The 17355-nt window shown below is 53.0% G+C and overlaps 4 protein-coding genes across 4 annotated transcripts; 2 read left to right on the top strand and 2 right to left on the bottom strand.

Moving 5' to 3' along the window:
- Positions 1-1921: 1921 nt before the first annotated feature.
- Positions 1922-9732, bottom strand: J4E84_002921 (uncharacterized protein; the record flags this gene model as incomplete). The annotated part of the gene is made up of 8 exons (XM_049385539.1): positions 1922-3538; positions 3591-4239; positions 4286-5056; positions 5166-5832; positions 5887-6040; positions 6090-6251; positions 6298-9161; positions 9213-9732. 8 exons carry the CDS (start codon positions 9730-9732, stop codon positions 1922-1924), a joined length of 7404 nt encoding a protein of 2467 aa, XP_049246416.1.
- Positions 9733-10311: 579 nt separating this feature from the next.
- On the top strand, positions 10312-11231 carry J4E84_002922 (uncharacterized protein; the record flags this gene model as incomplete). The annotated part of the gene is made up of 3 exons (XM_049385540.1): positions 10312-10394; positions 10442-10492; positions 10589-11231. 3 exons carry the CDS (start codon positions 10312-10314, stop codon positions 11229-11231), a joined length of 777 nt encoding a protein of 258 aa, XP_049246417.1.
- Positions 11232-11388: 157 nt separating this feature from the next.
- On the bottom strand, positions 11389-13021 carry J4E84_002923 (uncharacterized protein; the record flags this gene model as incomplete). The annotated part of the gene is made up of 2 exons (XM_049385541.1): positions 11389-12113; positions 12166-13021. 2 exons carry the CDS (start codon positions 13019-13021, stop codon positions 11389-11391), a joined length of 1581 nt encoding a protein of 526 aa, XP_049246418.1.
- Positions 13022-14553: 1532 nt separating this feature from the next.
- Positions 14554-16820, top strand: J4E84_002924 (uncharacterized protein; the record flags this gene model as incomplete). The annotated part of the gene is made up of 5 exons (XM_049385542.1): positions 14554-15066; positions 15120-15772; positions 15824-16186; positions 16238-16586; positions 16638-16820. The coding sequence occupies 5 exons, from the start codon at positions 14554-14556 to the stop codon at positions 16818-16820; spliced, it is 2061 nt and encodes a 686-aa protein (XP_049246419.1).
- Between the last annotated feature and the right edge of the window lie 535 nt (positions 16821-17355).

The following is a 17355-nucleotide window of genomic DNA, read 5'->3' on the forward strand; positions in this document are numbered from 1 at the left end:
GATTCTTCACGCAATGTTCTCAACGTACCTGCGGGATGCGAGACGACTGCACATCCGACACCAGCAATATATCCACCAAGAAAGCTCACACCGGTTTGCTGCAAGGCCCCGTATGACTCCTTTGGCTTACCCAAGAAGCCGTAGATTTGCTTGACTGTCTCTTCGAATGTCGCGAACTTGACCATGGTGTACGGGATTTGACGCGCCCACAGAGGGTACAAGCCCTTGTACAAACCACCAACACCCTCCTCCTTGATGACCTTCGCCCAGCCTTCTCTCAGTGTGTTTGCGAACGGTGGCATGGTAGTCTGCATGCGGACCTTGATTGCTTCCATAGGACATAGCGCGATGTCGGCGAGGAACTCGGCGGAAGCGGAGGCAGCTAGGTATACGACTGTTTGCGGCGCGCCGGGCGCCAGCTTTTCGCCGTACAGGTATTTGAATACCTCGTAGAATCCGTACTTTCCAGCACCTTGCATGGAGTAGCCGATAAAGGTTGGTGTCCAGCCGAAGAATACGCCCCGTAGACCTTCTTTGGAGTAAATCATTTTCCAGGCTTGTGAGTTGGACTTGTAGAGGTTGGAATCGACTTGACGGCGGCATTTCACCTGGAAAACATTAATTAGCAACTGGAAGCCTAATCGACAGCCTGTAAAGTCCCCAGGCCATCACGCGCTCTCTGCAAAAGTATGCGACTTACCAAATCCAGCGGCGTGACCATAGTGTGTGTAGGTCCACACGCGATTATGCCACCCATCGTACACGCCGCAAAATACGAGCCTGAGAAGAGCTCGATCTTTCTCTGCGGCTTCATCGCGTCCAGTTTGTTGGCCATTGTGAGTGATTACCGAATTCCAATCGCTTCAATCGCGTTTATGGGCTTGTTTTCGCGTACGGTATGGTAGCTATCGTCGTGTCCGCGCCGGTTGACTGGTATAATCGTTGTCGCGTGCTGCTTCCCAGGATGCTGTCGCACGCGAAGAAGAGATTGAGGATTTGTACAAAGGATAGACGAACGCTGATTAGAAGAGAGAACGGGAGATCGGATTAGACTACCTAGGCACAAAAGCCGACCGGGGCGCCTTGTTATGACCGCACAGCTTGGATAGTTGGAAAGCTTGTCCGCAGCTTCCGCAATTACCTCGCTATGACGTCGCTGCTGCAGGTGGGACGCGCGACCACCACGCTGACGAAGCCTAGCGTGATGCTTATCGATACATGAACCCCCGACCCTCCGCGCGCGAACTGTCGGGTTTCGCTGCCAACAGCGCAATGAAAATCCCGTTCTGCTATGTTGAATGTCAATCAACTTTGTGATAAATGCGGGGGAAGAGAAATCGTTCCAAATTTCTTCACGTTGACTTTTTACGAACCAAGGTCCGCGACTTACTCGACTGCTCGGGCAGCTTCACGCTGGAGAAACAAGATGTTATTATTTGCGTGATAATCATTGTTATTTGCTGTGTCGTGAAGAGGCTGAAGGTCGTCAAGCGTGATCGTCATACCTGGTCTTTAATATACAGACTCCCCCGTCTAAGTACGCCAAAGCACCACGCTATGCCGCCCAAGCATGAACAATAAAGCAAAGAATGATGAAGAACCGAAGCCAAAACGCCAATGCCAGGGTGCATCACCTGCAGTCCACATGAAGCATCAATCCCTATCAATGACTCCGTCGAAGACCCGGAATGTGCAGGGCTCAAAAACCGTCTGCATATGCTCTCATGCTCTCATGAAACCCATGAATCAATCCCCACCACCCTGAAATCTCGTTGAAATCGTGATTCGCTCATCTGGTAACAATGCGAGCCTCAACTCTTCCCTGAAGGGCCGCTGCTGGCGCCGCCATACCACAAAGAAGCGAAGATAATGAGCGGATGGAGCTGGGTAAATTGCGGGCGGACGGAAGGCCACCCAGCAATTACATGTTGTTATCGTGTATGTTGTCAGTCTCTGAATCACTACCAAAGTCGGAATGATCATAGAGATCTTCCGCTGATAGGCCATCGTCCTGTGGCCATGTCTCTAGCCTTGGCTCTATCTCTCCAGTCCAGTGTGCAATTCGAGAGCTGTCGTTGGTGTCGTCTCTGTATGGATCCAATTCGGGATCCTCGCTATGGATCAGATCGTAGAGCTGCTGAACGAGAAATCGGCAAGTTTCGATGAGAGGAGATAGATGAGGTCTGAGCATGCCGTGATCCTTCTCGTACAGAATGCGCTCCATCATGTCGGTGGCCATCTCGCGGAGTACTCTCCACCTCATTTGCACCAGATCTAGAGGCCATCCTTCGTAGCTCTTGTATAGCTCGCAGACCAGCATATGTGCACCTTTTCGCACACTGTCTTGTGCGTGTAGCAGCAAAGGAGTGGCCCATATGCGGCTTTTCGCGATGATCCATGTGAAAAATATGTGTCGGTGCTTTTGTTGAAAGATGGCCGCATTCTTTGTTTGCAGAAGACCGCCAACAAAATCCAGAACCGCCAAGCCTCCTGGTACACGGTCATCGTCCATTCTACTGGCTGACGCGACCGCCTTCGAAACCGTTGTCACGATCTTGTAAACGTTGTCCACCATCGGAGAGCTCTCGCAATACGAGAGTGCCGCTTTCACGTAAGAATCGCAGAAAGGGGCTTCGAGGGAGACACCCTCGTAGATGCTCTTCAAAAGATTAGTCTGGACTTGTGGGTCCTGCCAATTGAGCATCGATTTGACAATATCGCCCGGGTGGAAGTGTTCCAACTTTGTCTCATCGAACATTTCCAAGGCCTTGTCTAGAACCGCGATCGCCTTCAGGTCGCTGTCCCAATGGTACAGAACTTGTCGTTCATGGAATGTTAGTGGAAAACTCGAGGTCTCCCGATCCAGCGTAGACAGACGATCGTGCTCGTGGCGAAGAGGTTGCAGACTCGTGTTCATGCGTGAGAGCAACGCTGATACGAATCCAATGAACCTGTTGTAGATACCCGACTTCTTGCTTATGATTCTCCAGAGATCGGGTTGGTCGTCCTGGAATCTAGCGTACGAGTGCATGCAGAGTAGCCTCAAGCAGAATACCAGGAAGCCATGGTCCAATAGAAGACCGGTTTCCAGATGGCCCATCTCGGCCAGTTGAGTCAGCGTGAGATAGAAATCATCCCAGCCCCGTACGGCCATGTAAGATTCGTCTGCAATGGCACGTAACCTAGCGGTAATCTCTGAAAGTATACCGTTTGTCGGAGTGGAAGATTCTAGATCCATCTCGTTGTCAGCGCCCTCTAGACCGTACAGAGCGGGCTCTTTCTCTCGCAAGACTTTGAGACAGTCAATGAAAAAGCTGCGCATCTGGGACCGCACTTTAGCATGCATGCAGCGAAGAAGCATGTTGAGAAGGGCAATATCGTCGGTAGCGAGTATCTTGAGAACGATATTGCAGCAGGTTGAGCATGGAAGGACCGACCGCCGCAGCTGCAGTATCGTCTCGGAGAAGATATCGGCATTTGTATGACGCCAGACGATGTGCCCTAGATGCGCAAGTACTATCTGCAAGGAGTGCTTTTCCTGTAGGAAGTTAGCGTCTCGGACTTAGTAGGTTGAAGATAACATGGCGTACCTGCGTGTGGCCTTCGGAGCAAGAACCGTGGTTGAGTGTACGTGACATAGCATGCAGCTGCCGCACGAACCTTGTATGATTGGGGTCGAAGCGGGAATATTCTCGGATAAACAGCTCGTTGGCAAAATCAACTTCCTTCTGGAGAGTTGGCGGCATGGGAACCTTGAGCGTTTTCCCGTCTGCAGAAGTGACCCACTCACGCTGGTCATCATCCACAGCGGTGCGGCGTTGATAGAAGAGCATATATGCCGAGTATTGTTTTGGTATGCGGTTGTATGAATCGTCCGTGAAGCCTCCGAAAGCTTTGTAAGCAATGTCTGCTGGGTCGAAAGACCCAACACTGCTATCATCAAATTCCACCCAGGTTTGTGCCGTGGTTTCTGTGGGACAAGGTCGCTCACGAATGTAAGAATAGTAATGACCGTGCTCGCAGGTGCCCGTGTGTACGAGCACACCAACAAGATCGAACATATCGGCTTCTTTTGGCTTGCTTGGGTCACTGAGATGGTCGACATGGTATGCGCTAATGTCAATGGTCGGTGGGAACTCGAAATAATCGTAGACCTTCCTACGGCTAAAATCGGCCAGGTCGAATTCGAAGCGCTTTAGGTGGAAGATGAGGTTGTCGGGCACCTCCTTGAAACAGGTCCTGATTTTGTCAGCTTCTTGCTTTGCCAAATATACATGCGACTCACCGTTTGACTGCGTCGACGTATTTGCCATCGCACTTCTCGCACTTGTACTTGTTGTCGCCTTCCATGACATCGCCTCTAACAAAAGCCTGGAGACTCTCCTGTAGCGTTGCTTTGCCCAAAACATCGCATTGTATTGCAAAGAAAGGCTCTGATCGTTCCGAGACATGCTCACATTCCTTGGATTTGATCTGATTCAAGGTTTGCCCTCCGTAGAATGAGCGAAATTGCTGCTTGTGCTCGTCCTTGATGAGCTGTCGTTCCCACTGATCGAAGAGGGAATTGTAGAATTCATCTGCGTCCATCTGAACGCTGATGTCTATTGGCATGAGTTCTGAGTTCCTTACGCAAGCTGCAAAGCTCCGGGGATCCGCGGCTTTGCGGAAGGAATGCTGCATGTTCGTGAACAGTCTCTGGGTCTCAAGAAGAAGTTGTTGAGAGCCACTGGCTTCCTGAAGCTCCAAACCGAGAATAAACTTGCGGAAATTGAGGTTCATGAAGAGCTGCGTGAGAAGCGAGTTCGCGTAGCAGATGGCACGAGGGTTGTACAGACCCACATAGCCTGTGCTAGAGCGTATTTCCAAGGAGCGATCGACTGCAAGCGTTGGTATTGCTGGCTCATTCTCCTCGGTCTCTACGTCTGCTGCAAGTTTGACCAGGCTATTGTACGTGCTGCTATCCTCAGCTAGTGCAAGCATGAGATCGTACATCTCATGCCTTGTGTGAGACTCCAGTATGGGAGCAGTGGCTGCGCTGACCACTGCAGTAGAGGAGCTGGGCCATGTCAGTATGTCACTTGACTAAAAGAAGAGAGAGTAAGATGCAAAACTGAGGTGAGGTCAATGCGAACAAGCGAAACATGGAAATGATGTGCGTGACTTACCTCTTCGTAAAGATGTACTTCCTGAAGATCTTTTCCATCAAGTCGCCTGCACCAAGAGGCTTCTTAAAAGACTTGAGTGACAGTATGCAGCACAGTATGAGTTTCGTAAGCCCAAAAACGACGCGGTCGATGTCGTCCCGGCCGACAAATTCCTGATGTTGGTGATCCAAGAGCAGGTCGCTCCAAGATGTTAGGTAAAGTCGGAGTGAAGGTTCGTCCCGTTTGTACTCGTCCTTCGCCCGGAAGACTTGCTCGGCAATGCTGAACAGTTGCTGTGATTGAGCGGGAACGCACAATGAGCCCGGAATGAGCTCGGAAATGACTACCCAGAATTGTGTGGCAATCTCGCCTTTAGTGATCGGACATGTGGATGGAAGGTCGCCGCCGCAGACGGATGTGATCTTCTGAGCGACATGCTCTCGCACAGACTGCCTGGGGTCGCTCAACAGTAGAACCCGGTGGAGTCGCGGAGTTTGAGGATGCTCAACGAACGCTTCCCAGATAACTCGAGAGTGGAGTGAGGCCTCTAGGATAGTGCCGTAACAATCCTGGATTACGGTAGCATCTTCATTTGTTTCCAGTGCCATGCATAGGATCGTCACAAGGCGGTTTCCGAGCTGTGCGCCATCTGAGAAGTAAGCAGCCGAAGCGGCGGGAGAAGGACGTTCTGCTTAACATGAGCCATGAACCGTGATATAAGACACGCCAGTGTGAAACTTACCTCTAAGGAACTCCAACAGAGCATGCACGAGTACCGCTGCAAGCTGCAGCTCTTGGAAGCTCGAGATGTTGTCGCTGATGAGCCGAGGATTGAGAAGAGCCTCGTTCAACTGGCGTATGGCATGGCCCAGGAACTTCTCGTCCAGATTAGACTTCTAGCTCGTTAGTACAACTGTATCAATAAATATTGTCGGACCAACGCACATGACGGATTTGCTCTGCCAGCCTCGCCTCGAGAGCCAAAGCGGCGTATCTCGCCTGATAAAACTTTCCTGGAGGAAAGAGCTCCTCTGATAGCGCCGCACCGGTCACGACGCTCTCTGCAAAAGCATACCGCGCCGGAAAGAAGCTCAAGTAATCGAATAGCTGCTTGTGTTAGTGAAATGCATCTTGATCTCGAACGGGTACCTACCATCTGACTGATGTTGTCATCAGAGTCCATTAAGGAGAACAGTTCGTCGAAATGCTTGAGTACGGTAGATTCGAACACCGAAGACCCCGTACCCTGTCCGGGCATCGGGCGAGTGACTTCTGCGTCTGGTGCCCTTTGTACTAATAGCTGTCCCCCAAAGTCGACGCCATTAAGCTTCTCGTTCGACATCTCAGTGATGTTGAGCCGCCGACCCTTTGCGAAAAGGTTGATTTTGGTGTATCCCGATACGTGACATAATCTTTGGTAGAGGTCCTTTACTGTATGATCCGCACCCATCATCACGACTTGCCTGTCGTTGCCGCACTGAAACCGGATCGCGATCGCGTCACCGTAAGGTATGTCTGTTTCGTCGACTTTGGAATCTGCTCTCCGACTTCGGTTGAACTCTGGTTTGTGGCGTATCTTCTCCAGCAGTAGTTTCTGAAAGTTAATGATCCTGCGATAACGCTCTTCATTCTCAAGAACCATCTTCTCAGTTGCAGTGACATCCATATTCGATAAGTCTCCATTGGAGGATTGAGCGCGTATGAGCCTGCATGCCGAATGCATCTCCTGCATACATCTTTCCACTAGAACGACATGAGCGGCTTCTACATCTGCTAGCATAACGCCATCGGCTTCGTTGATCTGTACGTAGCGACTGGCAAGAAGACGGGCGGCGCGATCCTCAATAGTGCCTTCCGGTGAGGATAAAACCATGGACCACAGCACGTCTGCACCGGGGATCTGCAACACACCCTTTTCTCCTTGATCAGTCCCCACGAGCTGCCGCTTCATCGGGAAATTATAGTTGGCAACAAATTCGAACATGCCATTCGTGTAAATGCCGGTGTTCATGTGTACCACATGGGAAGAGACAAGTTGTCTGCAGTAGTTGTTGTCCGGGGCGAATTTGAGCGTCTGGGATAATTGCGCCCATGCCAAATCCCTGGTAGTGTTCGATAGCGCACGCGTACCGATTGTGTAGTCCCACAGCTGCTCATACATCTCAACGGGTATGGCTGACCCAGCGCAACAGATCATAAGTGCTAGAAGCTCCAATCTGCAACATAGAGCTGTTTGTTGACGTAGGGATGATTCGGCATTCCTCTCAGTCTCGACAAACCATGCGATCTCATCCAGAATCTTGCGTGTGACATCCTGATTCTTTTGGAAAAAATTCTCGTCTTCAGAAGGGATTGGTGCGGCGAGCGCGTAGATGACTTTCGCGCTTCCAGTCGCTTTCGTCGAATGACTGTAAATGTGATCCGCACAATCTCTGTAGATGGAATGGCGCTCTTCAACAGAGACATTAGGAGCCAGAGCTGACAGGTAATTAGCAGCCTCGTGATGCAGGTCTAACATGTCTTTGTCCGTATCCGCCTGGCACATTGTGTCGCGGATGATGCGGGTGCAAACATTCCATGGCCTAGCAGTATCTTCTCTCGCAGCATAATCTTCCGGTGATGCTTTCTCCAGGATCTTTGGGCCCAGCTCCCGCAGGAATCGAGTAATATCCACGGTGTAGCTCCTGATAGGCAATTCATAAAGTTTCGTACAAAAGTACAAGTGATCTGCAGGCCTCATCATGTGCATGATTGCTCTAAGCATGGCCAGTGTCGCGGTAACGACACGAGGGTCAGGACTATTGGCAACGGTGTTCCAGATAGCATCCGCTTGGTCATCTGTCCAACGTCTAGTTACGACAAGAAAACCAACGATGTTACCGCTGCGCGCGATCAGTTGCGGGTGTGAGTCGACGCTGACAATGTAGTCAACGACGTTCCCATAAAGCAGAAAGTCGGCTAGATATCGCATGACGGGGTGTTCGCCTGTCGAATCGGGGTTGTTGTACTGTCTCCAGATCTCTACCAAGGAAACATCCATCATAGCTATACTCATGACGCGTAGATCCATCTTACCTTTGGTGAGGTATCGGCGCAGAAGCTTGAACTTCCAAGCGTTGGCGACTAAAGCTGGAAAGTACTGAGGCTCATCGCGATACTGGTGTTCGGGTCCAGTACGATCGACTTCGGTCGGAGAAGAAGTAGTCGGCGAATCTACGCTCCTGAAGTCGAGGAACTTGTCCACCAGATCCGATTCGATATCCTTATCCCAGAGACAGAGCTCAAATAATAGCGCGTGAAAGTACTGAATCAAGTCTCGAGCGGAGACAGCATCGGTGGTTCTACTCAAGTCGAAGAGGTCGTCCATGTATTTCTCCAAGAATTGCAATATTCCGCGACAGAACTCGGAGCGATTGGGGTCAGTCGCAGGGCTAGGATCCTGGAACATCGAGCCGCCCAATGAAGTCAGGACCGGGGCGGCAACCAACGCAATCTGGGTTTGCACGTTCAACGGCACGCGGTGGAAGGCCTCGCTGGATAGCCGTAAGATATTTTGGGCACCGTTGGCAGCCATAAAATCCTTTTGTAACAATCCGATCATTTTGCGAACATCGACAGAATATTCTTTGCTCACCATAGCGAATGCAGGTGCCTTGTCCGGGCGAAGAATGGTATACCAGTTTCGTATATGCTTCTGACTAAGAAGAGGCAAAGAATATATCTCGCCGGGACGGGGTTGGGAGAGTAGCCATACGTCGGCGAGGAGGAGGCGGGAGCATGCCCTGATGTAGGCACTGAGGAAAGCGTAGAACATGTCGCCCGCACGACGATCATCCAAATGGTGGCTAAACGTAGCCCTGCGTGAGAGCAAATTGTGCACCAGTCCAGCGAGGTCGTCCCAAAACATGGCCTTGCTCGTATAGAAACCGTGTAAGTCTACCTGGGGGCCAGGCTCGGGTAGATCGGTCAGCCATTGCGAAATGCTGGGAAAGAAGTGGGGATCGATGTCGTTGTCAACTGAAACATTTTAGTATCGCAGGCGTTTAGTGGATGTGAGACATGACTTACCTCCTTGAACGTGGTTGGCCAGGTCGCGAACAACCGTGGAGTAACTCCCGTGGTGTGCGTAGGGGAACCGGCGAAAATAATCTTCTGCGTCCACCTGCACGGAGAAGGCGTCTGCTTCATCGTCGTCGTCTATTATCATGATGGGCGGACTCCCGCGCTCGTCCTCGGAACTAGTAATGAGTATTGGAGACTGGCCCGGGGTAGGAGAAGCAGCCTCGAGGAAATTGTCAGGATTGGTGTAGTCCTCATCTCCACCGTGTACCGGAGAAGAGGGCGGGTGTGAGCGTATTGTCATTTCTACCTGCTTTTCCGAGGGCGACATGGCGGTGTTGACGGGAGTTTGTGGGTCGGTAGGCATAGCGCATAGACTGTTGCTCCCGCTGTGTAGGCGGGGGCGTTTGCGGGTGAAGCTTGCGTCGGCGTCTTCAATGGAGTCGCGGCGCGGCGGCGAGGCAGAGGCGGTGGTTGGCGGCTCGTCTGCAGCGACAGGCTGCACTGTGTCGTTGTCCGGCGCGGTCATGACGGTAGAGGGCAGGCGGTGCTGTTTGCGAAAGGACTAGGCGTGGCCGGCGACTGTTAACACGCGTGCAGGCAGGTGAGGCCAGGCAGAGGCAAGCAGTTCCCCAGTACAGGCAACAGCAGCAGCTCCCAGCCTTAGTGACCGATAGCCCCGCGCGGCGGCAGGGAAAACGCGGGGGGATTGGGTCTCATTAGCGTCAGCGACTGCAACACAGTGAATTGAGGGTATGCGCTCCGAAGGAAACGGTTCCAGTTGGTAGGCAGAGCTTCAGATATTCGGACGCGTAGCTGAGAAACCCCACTATCGTCATCCTGGTTCGTTCCCGCTGTGGAGCTAGCGCGCCGCTAGTGAGTGTGCGCTAAGCCTTATCCGTCCAAGAGCGAGAAATCCTCCTTCTAATGCAAGGCACGCCGGTCTACTCCACCTTACAAGTCTCACTTATCTAGACTGAGTACTGACAAGGCTTCGGGCGCACTTCGGTCAGCTTGAAAACTACTTTTGCTGTTTCGACGTTGACGACGTGACCATCACCACGGTCAGTGGTACGAGGAAGAAGGGTCAGAGAGCACACAATTCGTCATGGCCCCTGCGACGAAACAAACCGCGAAGGCCAATGCAAAACCTGTGTTCAAGACATCGTCGCCATTTTCTGAGACGCAGTGGTGGGTGGTACTATGCTTCAACCCACGAGCTATGCTGATTTGTACAGGCCCGAGATCACACGCGAGGACGAAGAAGTCATATTAGAATTGCTATCCAAGTAGGTACGCAGAGAGGAGCTTCATGAACCCGCGCTCGCCGATTTCTGACAGTTGCATCACAAGTTCTCCCAATTCGGTCATTAACAATTCCATAGTCTTATTACGCCTTTAGGTGACCATCGCAGAACCTATATCCACCCATCCAAAGGCAAGAAGCGCAAACGTAACACCAAGGCAAATGAGGATGGCCCCGAGAACACACCCCCATCACCGGAAATTGGCAATCACTTGCTCGTTGGCATCAACAGTGTCACTCGGCATCTAGAGGCCTTGGCCGCAGAAAACGCTCCGACTACAGCACCTGTTTCGTATCCCGAGTCTGCTCTAGATGGGGCCAAAGAAAAACCCCCGACGACAGACTGTTCCAAAGAATCTCTCAGACCTTTAAGCATGGTCATACTAACACACCCCAAGCCCTCATTATCACCCGCACATGCCCACTTCCCAACGCTGGTCCACTTGTCGGCTCTCTCCCCATCATCTGCTGCTTCGGCCACATCCGAGACAGCTACACGACTCATTCCATTGCAGACAACAGCGGATACCCGGCTCGCGTCTAGCTTACACGTTCCCCGCGTAGGTGCCTTGGGAATTTACACAGGTGCGCCGGGAGCGAAAACATTGGAGCTATACGTCCGCGAGCACATTGGGCTGACAGAGTGCAAGTGGGTCGGCGAGGCTATGAGCGCAGAGTGGAAGGGATTGAATGTCAATAGCGAGATCCCTGGCTCAAAGTAGGTGACAATATAAGGGCAAAAATAATATTGGGTTCTTTGGTATAGAAATATTTCGACGCTCGTGAGGGATCAACAAAACGCCTGCAATGCACATTCTTCAAGTTCAATAGCTGCTCCTGGTAGATCAGTGATTGTTCGAAGAAAAAAGAGTACTGCGCTCATCCCAGGAAGTTCTGGACAGCACCTCCGACGTTCTGAAGATCTAGCAAGAACGTGTCATGGCCGAATAAGCTCTTCTCCTCTCCAAGCTCGATGTGCGTGACGTTCTTGTTGCCAGTGCGCTTGAGTGTGGTTGCAATTTCCTTTTGCTGCCAAGCAGGGAAAAGAATATCACTGGCGACACCTAGAACAAGAGTTGGAGTATTCGCGAGTGGCTTCAGACCTGCCACGAGGTCGGCCGGTGGTTCGTTTCCGTCAGTCTGAGCTACAGCATCGATGTCGGCGGGCTGCTCCTTCTCCTCATAGGGCTGATCAGGCAAAGTCAGACTGCAGACGTCGCTGCTGGTGTCGGATGTGATATCATGGCCGTCCAAGTATGCCTGCATTTTACCGCTGTTCGCCTTGCGCACCTCGTTGATGCGGTTACGGTGCTCTTGTCCCAGATCGAATAGATCCATAGCCTTCGAAACGTAGAGCAAGCTGTTTGGATCGTACTCCAGACACCATTTTTCTCCCGCATGATCGAGGTATGTTTCAATGAGGAAGTCGGGGCAGAGAGCAGGTGGTCGCGAAGGATCGGCACGCCGGCGGCCAAATCGCTGCTCCCATTCGGGACCACTCCGATACGTGACTGTAGCGATTTCTCGGGCAAGCTTCATACCGCCGTGTGGAGGAATGCCGTCATAGTAAAAACCGCGAGCCCAGTTGGGGTCCATCATGAGTACTAGTTGCACGTCAACGATTGCGCATGGCTGACCTAGAGTGTTTGTACTGACCTTGCCGCTGAGTGTGTCTCATGGCAATACTGTATGGGTGGCTGCGCGCACATCCGCTGATGCTAACGAGACGGCCCACTCGTTCCGGGAAAAGCGTTCCAGCTGCCAGACTCTGCATGCCGCCCATGCTCGATCCTACACTCGCGTACAGCTTCTGTATGCCGAGGTTATCCAGTAGTCGGAACTGCGCGCGTACCATGTCCTCCATTGTAAGAATCGGAAATCGAGTCGCGTAACGCTCGCCGTTCGCGGGGTCGATCGAAGAAGGCCCAGTCGAGCCGTAGCAGCCTCCAATGACATTTGTGCAGATGACGAAATACTTGTTGGTGTCTAGAGGCTTCCCAGGCCCAATGAACTTCTCCCACCACCCTGGCTTCGTATTCGTCTCTGTGCTGTGGGCATGACTAGATGCGGATAATCCAGTGTGCAGCAAGATGGCATTGCTCTTGTTGGAGTCCAGCTGCCCCCACGTTTCATATGCGATGTTGAACTCTGGCAGTATGCCGCCCCAGTCGAGCAGAATAGGCTGGGTCGAATGGAAGTTTAGCGTGTGTCCGGAGGTATACGAGGGCTCGGGCCCTGAGGACGCTCGTTTTCTTGAGAGAGACGCAGAGCGAGATTCGTGCGCGTCGAGGCATGGGAAGGATAGGGCGGGGTTTGAAGATTCGACTTCTTGGGCGGCAGCGGCGTGTTGGGCTTTCCGTGGTGTCTGCTGGTGCAGCTTTCTAGTAGCTTGGTTCGACTGCTGCCTCGCGAACAGCAGCGAAGTCTGAGATGGTCTCTTGGCGAAGCATCGAGTAGTGGTTGCGGTTCGTGATGCTCGCGCGCTGGCGAACAAACTACGGGGAACGCTCATGGCTGTAGCAATTGCCCAGATGAAGCGCGTATCAAGGGCAGAGGTATGCGAGGGTGGAGACAGTACAGAGACACCATGATGACGCTATATTCACGATTACAAACGGGCTGGACCGTTGACGGACCCGTCGCGCGGAAACTGATGGGAATGCGACGATGTCGGATCCAATGACGTCGCGGGGAAATTGCGTGCTTCCCTCGCACGATGCCCGTCCTGCCAGCCTTCTTTAGGTAAGCACCCGCCTCTACGAAGACCTCGGGAACATCACGCCAAAAGACACCGTGCGCAACATGACCGAATCGAGAGATATCGAACGGGGAAGCACATGTCGGTCCCCAGCGGAGATGTTCGGCGGCATAGCTTCTTGCGCATCACGCCCCGAGACCGCTCCTTGAACGAACCAAACGATAACTCAGCAGAACGCAAGGTGCAACTTGAGCTCCTACACCCATTCGCATTTTGCTAGGACCTACCTACATTTGGGGCGTTCATCAATGTCTGCAGTGCTTTTGCCGCACAGAACTTGAGGAGCACAAGAAATGTGCTAGCATGCAGTCCAGGACCTAAGATTCGAGAGCACCTGTATGTAGGCTCGCAATCGAGATGTACCATCCAAGTATTGTCTTGGATCGCCTACATCACCAGGAACGAGATAACCCGAGCAGTATGCATTGTAGTTTGGTTGATTCGAAGAGTACCAAGGTAGAATGTTCGGGCCTTGGAAACATCATGTCGAACTTAGGGCGATCGATCGAGCTCTTACGACAAGAACCGTGCACGTCTTCTAATGGGAAAAGGAGGTGCAGGGCGTGACCGCCATGACATGTTAGTTATTGAGTTGCAACAAGGGTCGCTTGTGATGGCGAGATAGCGTAGCCGGCTCGTGACTCTAAGCGCCGTGCAAATGGGTGCTCAGGTGGTGTTGTACTGTGCCTAAGGCGTACACGGTGCATCTCTGCGTGACAGGTGATGGCGGCTGAAGATACATGGAAGGAAAACTGGACCGCTCCGTGCTACGCAGCACTCGAGGGTGCGGGTCTCAGCCATTGGTTTTGCGCTTGTTGGTGTCGAAGGAACCACGGCGGTTTGGCGTTCGCAAAGACAATACAATGGCATGAAACATGATGGCCTGCGCCAGACCCCTTGGGACGTTTGACGACGAGCGTCTAATTATGGACTGCACGCAAGACCGTAGACGCAGCACAGGAGATTTACCATGCAGACTAGGCTCAGTCGTCTCAAGTGCATATGCAGGGATGGTGATGTGAAGCTTGGAAATGGACGTCTGAGGTTGCCAGGGCTGAGAGATGTCTTGGCTGGCCGCCGGCGTCACTCAGTCGCGCCTGCCCACTCGAAACCTCCGCAGACCTCCTTCCCTTCGTTCCAGCGTGACTGCCGCCATATTTGCGCCCCGTTGGACGACATCGATACCCGTCCGCCGCCCCTGCCGTTCTGCCATTCGCTGCTACACAGAGAGCGCCGTGCCGTCTAGGGAACGCCATACCGCTTCCGAAGTCTGCAAGACCGCCGTCATGGACTCGTCAGACTACTTCACACCCGTCCGGGAAGACCGAGATGCCCCAGGGCCGCCGACTGAAGACTCTGACACCGACATGGCCGCCTCTGCCACCGCTACAGCCTCGTCCTCGCGCTCCACCATGTACACATCACCACACCCGCGCAAGCCCGGCCGCATGTCTCGATCGGGAGCACCACGGCCCATACTCACACCCAACAGCCCCCTGAGCTCGACGATACCGCACAATCTCCTCCCCTCTGCGCCCGCCTCACCGCCTACGCCTGCGCCGAGTCCGACACCGACCCAGCGGGTGCCCGACTGGAGCACCGCCGCCGAACACGAAGATGGGGACATCAAGAGCATACGGGCGCAGTTTGGCGACATGAACAGAGCCGAGCGGATGCGCCTGCTGGGCGAGCTGCTTAATTTGTGCGACAGCCAGGAGCTCAGCTTTGTTGCCGAATTCGTCAGTCCCAGATTGAAGAAGGACCCCTTCATGGTTCTGCCTACCGAACTCTGCTTAAGAGTGTGTTTTGTATACATTCCCCGTATAGTATCGATCGCTGACACATCGCACAGATTCTGGAATGTGTAGACGACCCCACTACCCTCGCTCGGGCATCGCAGGTATCCAAGAAGTGGCGCGAACTCGTCAATGACGACAGCGCCTGGCGGTTACTGTGCCAGAAGTACTCCTTCAGGGCTCTGTCGAGAGAAGAAAGAATTGAGGAAGACGACACAACCGACGAGATGGAGGACACCGACTCAAAGTCATGGTGGCAGAACGGCGAGCGCGCACCGAGGGTAGAGGACGTCGCTACGAGAGAACACCTTGAGGTCGGCCCGTCCAACAGCGGTGCCGATGGTCTGCGGACGCAGAGCCTGGACCGAGCCGCGAAGAGGAAACCTTCACAACGAAAGCAACAAGCAACCACATACCGGTCGCATTTCAAGCAGCGGTACATGGTTGAGACGGCGTGGCGGAATGGAGGAGTGTGCGATGCGCGGCAGATTACTCCGGATCAGGGCGTAGTAACCAGTCTACACCTGACCAACAAGTACATTGTGGTTGCACTTGACAACGCGAAGATCCACGTCTTCGATACTGTCGGCGACCATCAGAAGACGCTCCAGGGACACGTCATGGGTGTATGGGCTATGGTGCCTTGGGGCGACCTGCTAGTCAGCGGTGGATGCGATCGCGATGTGCGCGTCTGGAATCTTGCAACTGGGTAAGTTGTTCTGCTGTCTTCCCCATGATAGCAACTAACAGAGGTTGTCAGCTTTCCCCAGTTCACTCTGCGCGGTCATACTTCGACTGTGCGATGCTTGAAGATGTCCGATGCGAACACGGCTATATCCGGCTCAAGGGATACGACACTGCGCATCTGGGATCTCAAGAAGGGCCTATGCAAGCATGTACTCATTGGTCACCAGGCTAGCGTCCGATGCCTCGAAATACACGGTGACATCGTTGTGTCCGGCAGCTACGACACCACAGCCAAGATTTGGAGCATATCCGAGGGCAAGTGCCTGCGCACACTCACTGGCCACTTTAGTCAGATATATGCGATCGCCTTTGACGGGAAGAAGATTGCAACAGGCAGTCTGGACACCAGTGTCCGGATATGGGATCCCAATGATGGGTAAGTCCGCTCGCGTGCCACAACATTATCGAAATTAACTCTCTCGTGTAGCAAATGCCTCGCTGTACTACAGGGCCACACCTCGCTTGTCGGGCAGCTTCAGATGCGTGACGACATTCTTGTAACTGGTGGATCAGACGGCTCGGTACGCGTGTGGAGCCTCGCAACGTACCAGGCTATTCATCGACTAGCTGCCCACGACAACAGCGTTACGAGTCTACAATTCGACAACACCAGGATTGTCAGCGGTGGCAGCGATGGTCGCGTCAAGGTCTGGGATCTAAAGACCGGTGTCCCCGTCCGAGAGCTAAGCAGCCCTGCCGAGGCCGTTTGGAGGGTGGTGTTTGAGGAAGAGAAGGCCGTCATAATGGCCAGCAGGGGCGGTCGGACAATCATGGAGGTAAGCTTGAAGCACGCAATTACTATTACCACAACATACTAATCCGTCTAGGTGTGGGACTTCTCGCCCCCTGCCGAAGAGGACTTCGACTCCCGATCCTCTACACCAGCGAGCATGCCCGATCATCTCGCCGAATACAACCGGCCGCGGTCCGCCATACTTCCTGCAACTTCACCGCTCGTGCAGGATACGGGCGCTGGCGACGTTACCATGGGCGACGCAAGCGATTCATAATACAACAATAGACTTCCAGAGCACTAGCAGTGCAGTAAAGGCCGTTAGGCGCTGTCACTCCATCGCCGCCGGAGCTCGCATCCAGGGCCTCGACAATAGCTGGAGGCTTCCACACGGGGAGGTCCGGTAGAAACCGATATGGACAGCACTAGTCGAGTTACAAGGCCTACATCCGAGCATCCACCACCAGCGTGGAGCGGTATCTCCGGACTCACGATGAGCCCATCCGCGTTTACAAACGTGATAACGAAACGACCGATTTGTTGTTCGATTATAGCTCCATGGCCGGTCACGCACACCTGAGACCATATGGTTGGCATCCGTAATGGGGAATTGAAATGTGCGAAAGATCGATGAACAGCTTGCATATGGGGCGTCTTGTTGCATCCACAGCCCATATCTGGTATATAACAGGAAGAGCTTGGATTTGTTTGGACTTTTGTTTCTTCGAAAATGTATGCATGATATAGGAGCGTGGGCTTTTGAATGACTTGGGGCCGGACAAAGGCAGGGGAGTTCAATGTGAATAGAATGT

Source organism: Alternaria hordeiaustralica (genome assembly GCF_023758085.1).
Source record: "Alternaria hordeiaustralica strain BMP 2776 chromosome Unknown scaffold_4, whole genome shotgun sequence".
Taxonomy (NCBI): Eukaryota; Fungi; Ascomycota; class Dothideomycetes; order Pleosporales; family Pleosporaceae; genus Alternaria; species Alternaria hordeiaustralica.